Genomic DNA, 13,714 nt, shown 5'->3' on the forward strand with positions numbered 1-13,714 from the left:
GAATGCACTCCAGTCTGGGGTTCAGAGATTACAGCAATTTCGAGTCAAATGTAAAGAGAGGATTCACAAAGAGTTGAGAATTCTCTGTGAGAACTGATCAAATACTGGTCACTTCACTGTGAAGGGACACAGTGAAGGCTAAACAATGCATGGTTAAAAAAAAATAAAAAAATTAAACAGGTCAGCGGGTGTAACAGAATGTCCCCAAAATGATCCCTGTTCTCATCAAATCTGATGAAGATTCACTTCAGCACAGCATATCTGAAAAGACATAATGAAGGACGTCTCCTACATAATGTCACATGATGCTGACAGTCAGCTGGTAGCTGGTTCTGCGGCTGTGAGGGTTTCATCACTCCCTTGGTAAAAAGCTTTTTAGGTCTAATGTGCTGTTCCGTCTGTGTGAGAAATTCCAGACCCTGAACCTCTCAATTGCAGATTTCCGAAGAAGAAGGGGGAAGTTAGTCAGGTCTGAATTTCCTCAGGTTCAGAGGGGCTTCCTGTTGCCACAACAGGGGGGTTTTCCACGGCAGAATATTCGGTCTCTGTGCCCTGCGAGGCATCCATGAGGTGGGCCAGTCCAGTGCGGGTGGAGTACTTGAAGATGAAAGCCTTCATCAGGTCATAGCGGTAGTGGCGGTGCACGAAGCTGTAAACCACTGGATTGACACAGCAGTGAAGCAGTGACAGGCACTGGGTGAGATGCATCGCCACGTACAGTGCATTTTCCGCTCTGCAGCTCAGTGGTAACGCTCCCAACAAAACAACGGCATCGGCCAGCAACACCGCATGGTACGGTGCCCAGCACGCCAGGAACACCACAATGTAGGTCAGAATGACCTTCCGGCTCACGTTTCGCTCCTGGTCCGTAGCCGAGGAAGAGGAGGGCGAGGAGGAAGAGGAAGATGAGGAAGCTAGGGCCCTTGCCAACAGCGCGTAGGAAACGGTGATGATTGGGAAAGGCACAGCGAATCCCAGTATCACAAAACTGATCTGCACTCCCACCATCCACCCATGCGGATTGTCCTCCGGATAGACCGGCTGGCACTGGGTCACCTTGGAATGAGGCTCTGTCACAGCCTGCAGGAAGTAGGTGTCAGGTACGGATGCCACTAGCGCCAAAAGCCAGGACCCCGCACATGCCACGCAGCGCGCGAGCCTCCACCGGCGACTGGACAGCTCACACAGCCGTGTCGCCACGGACAGATAGCGATCCACGCTCATGCACGTGAGGAAGAAGATGCTGGCGAAAAGGTTGACGCTGAAGACGAGGTGCGTGAGTTTACAGGCAGCTTCGCCAAAGGACCAGACCCCTCCTTGCACCAGCGAGCTCACCCACACCGGCAGCGTGGCGACCACGCTGAGGTCTGCCACCGCCAGGTTCAGGATGTAGAGGTGCGTCCCATGGCGACGCTGGTGGTGCTTGGCACGGACGTTGACCCACACCACCAGGGCATTGGCAGCCAGGCCAATCACGAAAATGAAAATGTAAAGTGTGCACATGGCGTGGAGGAGGGCGGTGCGGTTGAAGGCTGTATGACACATGTGCAGTTCCACGTGTGATATGTTCTCTAGTAAGCCTGAGATGTTTAGGTCGTTCCATGTGTTGAAGAGTTCAGGGAGCTCTCCCTCGGCGAAGCTCATGTTTCACAAGAGGACGAAGACAACTGCGTCTGTGGAGATGAAGAAGAAGAAGAGGAAGAAGAAGAAGAAGAAGATAAATTACAAATGATGTACTTCCTGTGTGGCAGAATCATGACAGTACCATCAAGCGAGAAACCCTAACGTAAAATTCGGCCTAAAAACACATATTCGTATTACAGCTGAGAGCTTAATGTCATATTAACCACCTAATGTGCATATATCAGAGTTTAAGCTTCCCTTTCCTATCAGTACCCAGTCGATGTGAGAAGACACACAACATCACGCTTCACGGAACTCTTATCCAACTAACTCTTGCCAAAAAACAGCCAACAGCTGATTTTGCCTGTTGTGTAAAAATGTAACAAATCATGAAACATTACTGACTACTGGATTGCTTTGTATGTCACTGCTGCTGTGCTATGTGACACTGAATAACAGAGCCAGCTGACATGTTTGAGTTTACCTCATGTCAAAGGGTAAGAAATGATGCAGTAAATAAACAGGGCCGGGCTCCTTTATCACTTGGAAGAGCCTTTGGAAGCCATGGAAACTACGACTGCTTCAAAAGTGGATACCAGTTTAACAGTGTGATCTTTACTAATAACAGTCTTCATGAATATTCACTATTCTCTATTACTATTCAATGTGAAAAATACAGATGATACTTATTAAAGGTCACGCAGTAAATACATACAGTAAAACAAGATGTAAATAAGATTCAGTAAGTTAATGTAGCTGAAATGATTCCTCATTCTCTCTACACTTCCACCTACCAAATAAGTTTAAGCCTCTGGATCTTGAGGATTGAAGCAATTTAATGTTTTGGGTGTTGTCCTGTTTTCGTAAACATTATAGCGTGATCTTTACAAGGCCTGCTTTTGTCACTGCGTGATTTACAAGGATCAGACCCCATGTTTTTCCCTCAAAGCCTCCATCTTTTAGAGCCTCACTAAGACCCATAACCTGAAGCATGAAACATGTAATGACACCTATGACACTCACAGTGTTTAGCAGTTTATCACGCACATCAAGTGTGTCTAAAGGCCTAAGTGTGTGTGTGTGAGAGAGAGAGAGAGAAATAGAGAGGGAGAGAGAGAGAATGAAAGAAAGAAAGAAAGAAAGAAAGAAAGAAAGAAAGAAAGAAAGAAAGAAAGAAAGAAAGAGAGAGAGTCATATAGTATTGAGGACTGCAGAGATCATGTCTGTGCTGATAAATACCTGTAAGCTCTCATAGGAGTCAACCTATGCGTCATTGGCATGGTAGTGGAATGGTGTCAGTGCATTAGTGGGTCAGAGGTCAAATGTTTTAAGAAAACAGACACCCTGAGGACCTTGAACAGCATGACACTCATCTTGAGTGTGAGGGATTTAAACATGACCTGCTCACAGTCACAGTGCAGGTCAAAGGTCTTTTGCACACATCGTTAAAATATAATAGCACAACTGTGTTCACACCACACACAACAATATGTGACTATCAATTTTACACATGAAAAACTTACGTGGATTCTACAACTAAAGACTTATACTTAACCTATATTTGCTGATTCAACTGTATCAGATCACAAAACATCCTTTTTTCTTTTAAGAATTAAATAAAACATAAATAAAAATGAGTTGATATGGTTTTAGTATGTTTGGTACTTTTTACTATTTCAAAGTAATTAGATACTGTGTAGTTGTTGTTTAGAAGCTGGACTTTGTACAGTTTTTCTACAGTTTTGGCTGCAGCGACACCTGCTGGTAAAAGTAAATATTTAATATGTATCCGCGAATTTAAAACGTGCGTAATGATTTGATGTGTGTAATCCTGAACATCAACGGCTGTTTCCAAGGAGCATCTGAAATTTGTTTGAAAATTCCTTTTCTCACATCAGGGAATAATGTACAATAATGATCGGACAATAATGTATTTTCCTTCATGACTACTCTACAAGTAGAAATAATGCGAGCAATACAACGGTGACGTATTTTGTTTTTTACATATTGGCCGATTAAAATCTCTTCAAGAGTTCTGAAAACTATTAACATGCATAAAATAAGTGTATTACTAGGCCTATTTCGGTTTCAACACTTCAGCGCAGATTTCATTTAACGTATGTACACACAAGACGAACATGAACCTGTGAAAGCTGTTTTTTTTTTTTCTTGTTAATTCTGTACCAGAGGCAGGTGTCATATTACAACCCGATGTACCTTAACGCAACGCTAAGTTCATTCATCACTTTTCTTTGTGCATTATCCCTATGGGCACATGAAGTGTTTCGGGGCAATGATGAGACGGCTGTTAGCTGACGCTGCGTCGTCATTACTGCATCCCTTCTGTAACGCGTAAAGCATCACTTTCCCATCATCTAACTTTAAATGGATGGATATTTACTCTTATTTCTTTTGTAAACTGAACCAACGTCATTTGATCATTATGCTCAGTCCCCCAGAAAATGCGGGCCCATATTTGGATAAACAGTGTGAGATATTAGTAGGTCCCACTCAAGTTTTAAAAGTGAAGTTTTAAACGTTAATCGCAAAGTTACGAGTAGTTTTAGAAACCGAGGAGTTAATGTAACTATAGAACATCAAGAGCAAGAATCCGTACATCATGAAACCGAAAAAGAACTGAAGTATGAATCAAAAGCGCGTATGATTACTGTAAATCAGTATTTTAAAAAACTGAAAAACAATGCTACGCAGTGATTTCAAAAGAAGACAAGTAGAATGTACAACTAATTTCCCAATTGTTTTAGGGGACCACACACTTTTTGAGCTCTCTAGAACAAGAAATCAAGAATGCTTTGACCTACGTTTAAAACTGTTGAAAGTAAAGTTGAATCCAACGATACTAGCCTATGCGTTGTCCCGATATTTTTGAAGTCTTCTGATGGATGTCGAAATAGCAGTGAGCACCCTTTGCACACTGACTGAGAGAGTCTTGTGCTCTCTGTTGTTTATAAAGTCCAGGCTACTCCGAGGAGGAACGCCTCCTGCGGTAAGGGTTTCATTGAATCTTTTCCCCCGTCGTTGCATCAAAGAAAACCGTGAGGTCAGGTGGCATGTTATAAACGTACGTAACCTATACATGTGCGTCGCAAGCTGAGACATGCCACTGCGCCGCGTACAGATTTTGTTTTGTCGCCAATGTCTTTTACAAATTCCATGTTGCAGAAAGGATGGGAAAATGTGGGAAGTCAGGTGCGGAAAAAGTAGCCAGATCCGCACGAGAGGAAAAAACAGGGACTGCTGCACCTGAGTTAGGACGAATTTGTCTTAAACCGTAAAAGACCAGAAAGTTAGTGCAGCTTTTGAAATAATTAATACAAAAACGCTTATTTAAGCAGGAATTGATTATAGTTGACCTCATAAAACCAGACAGATTTCTGACCAAACTTTACTTTTTAAAAGTAACTACAGATTTAACTGAATAACTAGCAATAACTTGCAACATAGATGAGGTCGCAACCATTGGCGACACAGCCAAACGACTCCGCCGCCGCTACTGGGATTCGTTCGTTCGCTCGCACAGGTTGTTCCTGCAGAAACCTCAAGAGACTCAACCCATCCGTATTTTCATTATGAAAGTAGCCCACCCAATAACGACAAAGCTCACTGCTTAAGTTAATCTTGATAAGAGTCAAAGTCTAGACATTTGTTCAACAGTAAGTCTGATTCAAGTAGTGCTTTTTTAGCAAGTGGGCCACCCATCAAAATTTGAGCCGAGAGATTGATTTACAATGGTTAGCTGAGCAGTGGAGTCCATGAAACCTGAAGGTGACTACATGTAGACATTGAGTTTAATTAGCAACCGTTTGAAGATTTTTCGTTACATTTGGGGTTAATGAATACGGAGACGAACCAGAGAACTGAAGTGATGCTGTTTCCCTTTATATGCGGCGGCTCACTACTCGCAGAACAACGCAACTCATTGCTGACATTAACAACGTCGCCACTTGGGGCGTCTATACATACGTATGTGTTTATTCACATCCGTACGTAACATTTTTCATTAGAATTAAACTTAAATGAAAATCAGTTCTTAGTAGGCTATTACGCCTCCCTAACTGTATCGTATTGTAGTTCAGCGATGGGAGACATGGATTTAATTCACGAGGAACATGACTTAGGTGACTGAACCCAAATCTTTGAGCGACTCAGGATGAATTTTGAGCAAGTAAAGCATTTGCGTCCAGTTTACACATTATCAACTTTATTTGAATCAGCAACCATTTTAAAAAACAATGAGTCAAACCATCCAGCAATAGGTTTGGTGACGACAGTGGCAGCTAATTGCTTTACACGTCTGACTGCGTGCAGAACATCGTATTTAAGAGCGGTTTGTTTGTACGTCAGACAAATGTCCTTCATCTGCTTCTAAACTTGTGCATCTACAAGTGTAATCGTTTAAGGATGGTATGATACCTGCAAAAAAAAAAATTAAGTTACTGCACGCTGTGTTTTAAGAGGGATGCGATTGTTTTTGCGACTACTGAATGGTGTTCTGACCTCATAAAAGACTGGAACAGATTGCGAGGTGATTATTTTGATTGTGAAAACGTGGCTGGGAGAACAATCGTGGCACGCACGGATATCCATTGTCCCTGCGTATCAAAAAGTATCACGGCAGATTTCAAAAGGCCTTTGATAAGCATCTATGTTCCCTGAAACTCTTGCCAGTTTCTTTATCTTAACCTTTTTTTGTGTGTGGGAGAGAGGAGAGAAAAGGAGAGGAGAGAGAAAAAAAAATATTTTGGAAGTTCATCTTTGCAGAAGCTTTGAAATGTGCACCAGAAGGTGTGAGTTTGGAGAAATGGAGGAGCGTGCATGCGCACGAGCGCGTGCTCACACACACACACACACACACACACACACACAAAACTCACACACACACACACACACACACACACACACAAAACTCAAACCACAGGTCCCATGCTGACTCTCCAGTTGTCTGTCTCGTGGAAACATCTCAATAGTTTAAGTTGATCACTTGAGGTGACATCCAAGGATGCACTGGATAAACGTATTTAAATGCCTAAGGTCAGGCCATCCTCTGTCTGAGTCAGGGCCAAGGGGTCAAAGATCATGGCTGTCACTGTAACAACCTCATTCTTGAGCATCCTGCTCAGAATATTAACCAATCACAGGCCGCCAAACCTTGGAAAAAATATCCATCTACAGAATGCTACTTACTCACAAAGTTCTTTTCAAAATGATAAGCATCATGGGGCCTTTTTTGTTTGTTTGTTTGTTTGTTTTGTTTAGTTTTGTTTTCTTCACTTGTAAGAGTCATCTTAAGCAGGTCTGTAGTAATGTTATTCTGATTTTTTTTTATTTGAGAGCTTTAAAAAGTACAACTCTATGATTATATACTTTACACCTTTACACATTTTCCTTAAATTTCCCTAATAACTAGATGTCAGTAAATAGAGACATGTTGCATTTCCCTTTGAATTTTAGTCTGTAAGTCATCCTCTGTCTGTACTTTTGGAATGTCCTTGTAATACTTCATCAGCTGATGAACTCAAACATTTCTCAAACATTTTTTTTTCTTTCCCAAGCAGTTGTCTTGATTCAGAACCAAAATGTTTGCATAGTACTCCAGATTTCACATGCATTCACATTAAACCACAGTCTGTGGAACTGAACTACAGTCTCTCTCTCTCTCTCTCTCTCTCTCTCTCTCTCTCTCTCTCTCTCTGTCTCTCTCTCTCTCTCGCTCTCTCTCTCTGTCTCTCTCTCTCGCTTGTTTTTTTCTCTCTCTCCGTCTTCCTTAATTTTCTCCTAGCTACTCCCAAGAGGATTATTTGTAAGCCCCATTGTTCAGAGTGGGAGGGGGTACACAGGGGACTTTCTTTCCTTTTGTAGACGACTGGTTTACGTTTATGGGTCTGCGTGTCTTATAACTTACAGTAACCTAGAAACAGTAAAATCCCCTTTCAAATAAAACAATTTCTCTCAATGAATGGTCAATGGGAGTTGGTCTAAACATTTTGGTAAAGCAGTGGGCAACAAAAACGTGGACAGGATGGAAAATCTTTTTTAATGAAGCCTGTAATCTGTTGGAGAATGTGTTCATTTGTTTGGTCAGACAGTGAGGTGGATTATGCAGGGGCCTGAACGCTAACCTGTCTGTGGGTTCACGGGCTCAAGTGGGCACGAAGGAAATTTCAACTGAAAACATCACACAAACTCAAAAATTTAGTTTATAATATTAATTATTAAATTATATCCTGACATCTCAGTCTAGGACAACTTTACCATGCACATCACATTCTGCAAATTTATTAGTGAGGCGTTTTGTTGTTGTTGTTGTTGTTGTTGTGGTTTGTTCTTTTTGCTTAGTAGTCTGTTTTGTTGTGCTTTGTCTGTGATTTATTTTTCTATTTTAGAGTGTATATTTTGTCTCTTAGGTTCCTGCAAATTAGTCATAAAAAAGTTATGACAATGCTTACCTGGAAATGGCTATATATGTATATATATGTATGTATGTAATGAATATATACATATATATATACACACACACACACACACACACACATACATACATATATATATATATATATATGTGTGTGTGTGTGTGTATGTCATGAGATTTTTTAAAAAAAAAGACATGGTCATTCATTGGGAAAATTCTCTGTTTGTACTTTTCAATCAAACTCCTTGTTGTCAGTTATGAGGGCTGTTAGAAATGACGTATATATATTGGTGGTTTTTAATTCTTTTTTTGTGTGTTAGACAGTTGGCTGGGTGGCCTGCTATGTTGCCTTTAGCCATAAACCATATGTGTTCACACAGATGTAAAAGACAGATGTTATTTAATGTAGAGTTTACTGCTTGAATTGTTTAATTAACTTGATCCAGAGGTTAAGGGAAAGGCCGTTTGTATATCCATGTTTACTTCTTCTCATCCTTCGACTACCACTACTACCACTTTGTTACTACTACAGACTTGGCTCGTTTTCTCTTTTTCTTTCTTTCTTTCTTTCTTTCTTTCTTTCTTTCTTTCTTTCTTTCTTTCTTTCTTTCTTTCTTTATTGCAGGCTAGGGGCCTTTGAAATGTAGGTGTACTGTATACACATTTAACAGTAGGTTGCATTTGGTTGTAAAAGTCACTCTGTTAAAGGCAAAGGAGACTCACATTTCATATGGAAGTCAAAAACTCTGATTTCAGTGATGTCATATTCCCTCTTGCATGTGTAAACACTTTCAGTGCTGTAGAATCATTCTTAACCAAAGCATGACATTTAGAAATGAACTGTGTAAAGAAAAAGAGAGAGAGAGAGAGAGAGGAAGGGGGGAGAGAGAGAGAGAGAGAGAGACAGAGAGAGAGATAGAGAAATATGAACCTCTGTTATGTATCTCCTAAAGACAGATGGATTTTTTCGGCTAGGCTGCAGACAGAGCGTGTGATGTTCACACGTAACCCAGGATGAGAGTTCGAAACAAGGCATTGAGAAAGCCAACTGAAAAGACTACCAATGATGTAAACTAGCTGTTTCAAACAGGCTTACAGTTCCCGTCAAGAAGTAGGGTCAATGAAATGTTAATATGCAGGTGCAGACTAAATGAGCTCAGCTCAGTTAACAGGTAACAGTGTCTGGATGTACTCACACTTTCACTCCGTTTGGCCTTCTGACAGCCTTTTGGTATCACTCAGGAATTCAGGAACTCAGACTAACCAAAAAAATGTAAATTTTGTGCATATTTTGGTAAACCAGCTGTACATATTCTTGATAATATTCCATAGGCTTGGGATGTTGTTAATCAGCCCAAACATTTTCTAAGTTCATAACTGGGATTGCTTGGATTTTTTTGCAGAAGACTGTGGTTAGTTAAATACTCCCAGTCCTTTAAAGCGGGGTCAACTACTGGCTTCACCTCAAATCCAATCTCCTTTTCTTCCAGTTTCCAAAACACATTTGCTCTGTAATGCTCTCCAAAGACCCAATGATCCCAGCTATACCAAACACAAACTTCTGGGACTCCAAAGCTCACCTCAGTGTATGTGGAGATCTACTGTATGTACTGTGAGTATGTAATTTAAATATGCGTTATGTAAACAGGGGTAATACCCAATCAGTTATTATACGTGACAGGCACATTCCTTTGGCTGGTTTAAAAGCCTGAAGGTGAAATACCACAAGTGGCAAAGGCTCAGAGTACTTTAAAAGGTCTATAGATATACTGTCTAATGTGTAATCTCTCATTAAATATATTTTTACTACGTTAAGAATATATGTAATGTATTTTTGATGTGTCTGAGTTTCTTGCCAGCATCGTTGCTTTGCCGTATCAGTAAACACCATTTCAACAGGCTTCGTTTTGATTTTTCTAATGCTGTGTATGGTGAATGGGCCCCTTAAAAGCATCCAGAGGAAATACGGGGCTTTAAAACAGTCTGGGTTTCCCCTTCCAGAGGCGGTGACAATTTCCTCAATGGCTGAGCATTGCATGGTTTTTCCAATAGGTTTCAAATATAGTTCAGCTGGTGGAGAGTGACACACACACAAGTTACCTGCTCATGGGAACAATAACAATTCCATTACTTACAATTCCCACGTTGGCAATATCTCAAGGGAAGTCTAAAAAATTCACTTCCCTTTTGAAGTGTCTCTCACATGAGGGCGGTGTTCTGCATAGACCAATTTGAAACACTCAAACACACACACACACACACACACATACACACACACACACGCACGCACGCACGCATGCACTCTGAACAAAACACAGTGACTCTGAACAAAACAAATATTCTTTAGAGGCACAATTCCATTCACTTCACTTCCAATTCACTGGGCCAGGCACGACAGTGAAATCCCAGTCATTCACTCAGACATAACGAGCATTGTGAAGCCACAGCGTTCTCATGACATTCTCCATTTGAATGATTAGGCGGCAGGATGTATTGGACGTAGTGAACAGGACTCTCTCTGAGCAATTCATTAGATGAAAAGGATGAGACAAGCTACTCCCATATCCATTTGTTCACGAACAAATGAAAAAAAATGCTTTTTGTGATTACATTCTATTCATTCTCCCAAATGTCTCTTGTTGCTCTCCTCGTTGTTCAATCGGCACAAATTTCTCCCACCCAATGGTCTGTCAGAACGAAGGCACCAGTTTTGCATGCTCAATTAAGGATGTTGAGATCAGATAAACAGTTTATTATTGAGTAAGGTTTGTGTCAGGGAGAAAAATGTACACTCCCTCCTGGGGATTTAACTACCGCCTTATGTCAACTTGGCCAAATCCATACGGCTGCATTCTTAACATCCTTCAAATCTACGGGACTTTCCTTCACTGCAGTTCTACTCCTGCCACTCCTTATTGAGGAGTAATTATGTTGCCTGTTGTCTCAAATAGGTTCATCAGAGTTGTTTTCTGGAGGAGGACTCTCTGTCTCACAGGTCTATGTTGCGTTGAAGGCTTGGAAAGATTCGTTATACTGTACTTTAATTGTAAGCCCTTCTAAGAATGCTGTGCAGTTTCATAAGATTTCTTGATGGAGTTATTGGTGCTACAGTACTGCTAATCCCACGGTAAAAATCACCTTAAGCAGTCCTTAAACATTTTCCAAGTTATCCAGGGTCACGGATAGAGGCCAAGGGCAGGCATATCTCTCTCTTCTCCCCAGTGCAGCCAAGCACAGACTGGGAAACATGTTTATATTTGCATTACTTTGGACCCAGCTGAGGTAAACTTCATTTTCTTTCTAATACATTTTATCCCTCCGAATAGAGACTTTATCCTTCGGAATTCAGAGTTATTTGGAACGCATACCAAATCATGCTGGCTCTTGAAATATATTAGAAAAATAATTATAAATTAAAAAATAATTTTGAAACAAAACAGGCCATTTTCAAGTTGCATTTTAAAAGTCGCTTCAAATTTTTTCTTAAGAATTTTATAGTACATATGTTCTGTACTTGTAGTATACTAGATCACATTCAAACAAACGTCTTATCATTTATTCATTAATGTTATTCACCAGAGCAGATCTGTTCATCTGACAACTGTTCTGTGTTTACACCTTGCAAGTATTGCTTATCATTCTTTAAACTAAAATTTTAGTTGAAGAAAAAAAAATCTGTCAAAGAATCTTTTACTAAACCTGTTTTGCATAAGCACATACAGGGATGGCAGATTCAAGAAGGGTCAGTTATGTGTATTGAAGCACCCTCAGTATTAATGAAACTTGACAAGATCAAAAAAAAAAAAATTCTGTGGTTTTGCTTTTTCATATAAACACCATGTGTGTCAGGGTGTTATTCCTGCTTCTTAGTCACATTTCATAAACCACGAAAAAAGGGATAGATGTATGAGAAAGAAAAAAACACACATTACTGGCATGGAATTAACACAAGTCGCTGTCGACATGTGACCGTAAATGCCCTACTGTGTTTTTCTTTTGTGCACTTCATTACCAGTGTGAGGTTGTATTCTGAAATCAACAGCACTGTGAACCCGTTTCATATTAGTTTTCAGCAATTCCACAATTTCAAGATCAAATTCAGGTACAACACCTACTTTGCAGAGCTAACTCCTAAGAAGTTTGTGACTGACATTCAATGTGACCTTCAGTGTACACCCATCAACAAACAACAAATATAAGAACATAATTACAGTGTATGAACATTAATGAAACAGAAAACAATGCCTTTTTCTCCCATTTCTCTCTCACACACTGTGGAAAGGTTCTGAAGCAACCACAAACAGTCCGTCCATGTCCATCCAGATCACTCCAGGTACATGGAAAAGAGAAATGGTTTTGTTGTCCAATACAATCATTTCTATGCACTTTATTGGCATTGATGTGTTTTGATGAGTTTGCTTTGGGTGGCTTAAAACGATCTTAGAGATGTTTGAATGAATTGGACAACTGTAACCCCAAACACCAAACATCTGCTAATGTTGCTGCTTCACTAATCATAAGCATCAGTTAAGAAAGCCCACTGCATTCAATACATGTCATATTTTTAAATACAATACAGAATAATCTTCTTAATACATGTTATAAACTGACAGGGCTTCTACTACACTTTGTACATATACTGGAGAATGAGAGGAATAATATGGAAATAATTTTATAAAGTTCATTAATTTTATGCCAGATTACAACATAAACATGATAAACATGCTTTTTGTGAGTACACTGAAGCTTAAGGAGATGAAATTGAAGTATGTTTTTAACATTATACTGAAGCATAAATTATAGCACACAATTATAGCTTCAACAGTCCCATGTTTCTCTGCAGATCTGTAACATCAGTACAGATTCAATACACATCAAGTTAACACGAAAATCAATAGTACAGAGATGCGTCCATTTCAAGCATAACATTAATATTTTTGAGTTGAGACACAGCTTAGGCTTCACAACTTTGGGTATGCTCACACACACGCGCACACACACACACACACACACACACACACACACACACACTCATTTGAATTCACATCCTAGTGGAGACCTCCCATTGACTCCCATTATCCTGTAACTAAAGAATGCTCACCTATCCCTAACCCTAACCCTAACCTTAAACAAAGAAATGTTTTGACACTTTTTGTTTTATCAGTAACAACAATATAGTTTAGAAAAACGTCCTCCAAGTGGGGACCTGCATTTGGTCCCCACTAGGCACTTTTTGTCAGATTATGCTATCTTACTGGGGATTGGGTCTTTTGTCCCAGGAAGATACCAATAAATGGTACACACACACACACACACACACACACACTGAGAATCCCCAAACCAAAGCTTTTGTCTTCTGTCAAATGGCATAATATTTACAACATCACTAACATGATAGCACTAGAAACATGTTACTGGTGCCACTGGGCTTTGGAGGAGACAAAGAGCATCTTTCTCTCTGGAATGTAAAGTGGCAGGGAAAATATACACACACACACAGTGGGCACATGGCATTCCAAGATGGAGAGAGCAATGCCCTGTCATCCCAGGTGGTTTACATTTGCGGGTATGTTCAACGCTTCACAGAGCCTTAGAAGCTGGGAGGCCATGACATTTCGTGCCATTCACAATCAACACCAAAAAAAAAAAAAAAAAAAGACT

At 40.3% G+C, this 13,714-nt stretch overlaps 1 protein-coding gene across 1 annotated transcript; it reads right to left on the bottom strand.

Annotated features, from left to right (window-relative positions):
* Positions 1-465: 465 nt before the first annotated feature.
* On the bottom strand, positions 466-1,644 carry ackr3a (atypical chemokine receptor 3a). The gene has a single exon (XM_030786557.1). The coding sequence runs from the start codon at positions 1,642-1,644 to the stop codon at positions 466-468; it is 1,179 nt and encodes a 392-aa protein (XP_030642417.1).
* Between the last annotated feature and the right edge of the window lie 12,070 nt (positions 1,645-13,714).

This window comes from Chanos chanos, chromosome 10, assembly GCF_902362185.1.
Source record: "Chanos chanos chromosome 10, fChaCha1.1, whole genome shotgun sequence".
Lineage (NCBI taxonomy): Eukaryota > Metazoa > Chordata > Actinopteri > Gonorynchiformes > Chanidae > Chanos > Chanos chanos.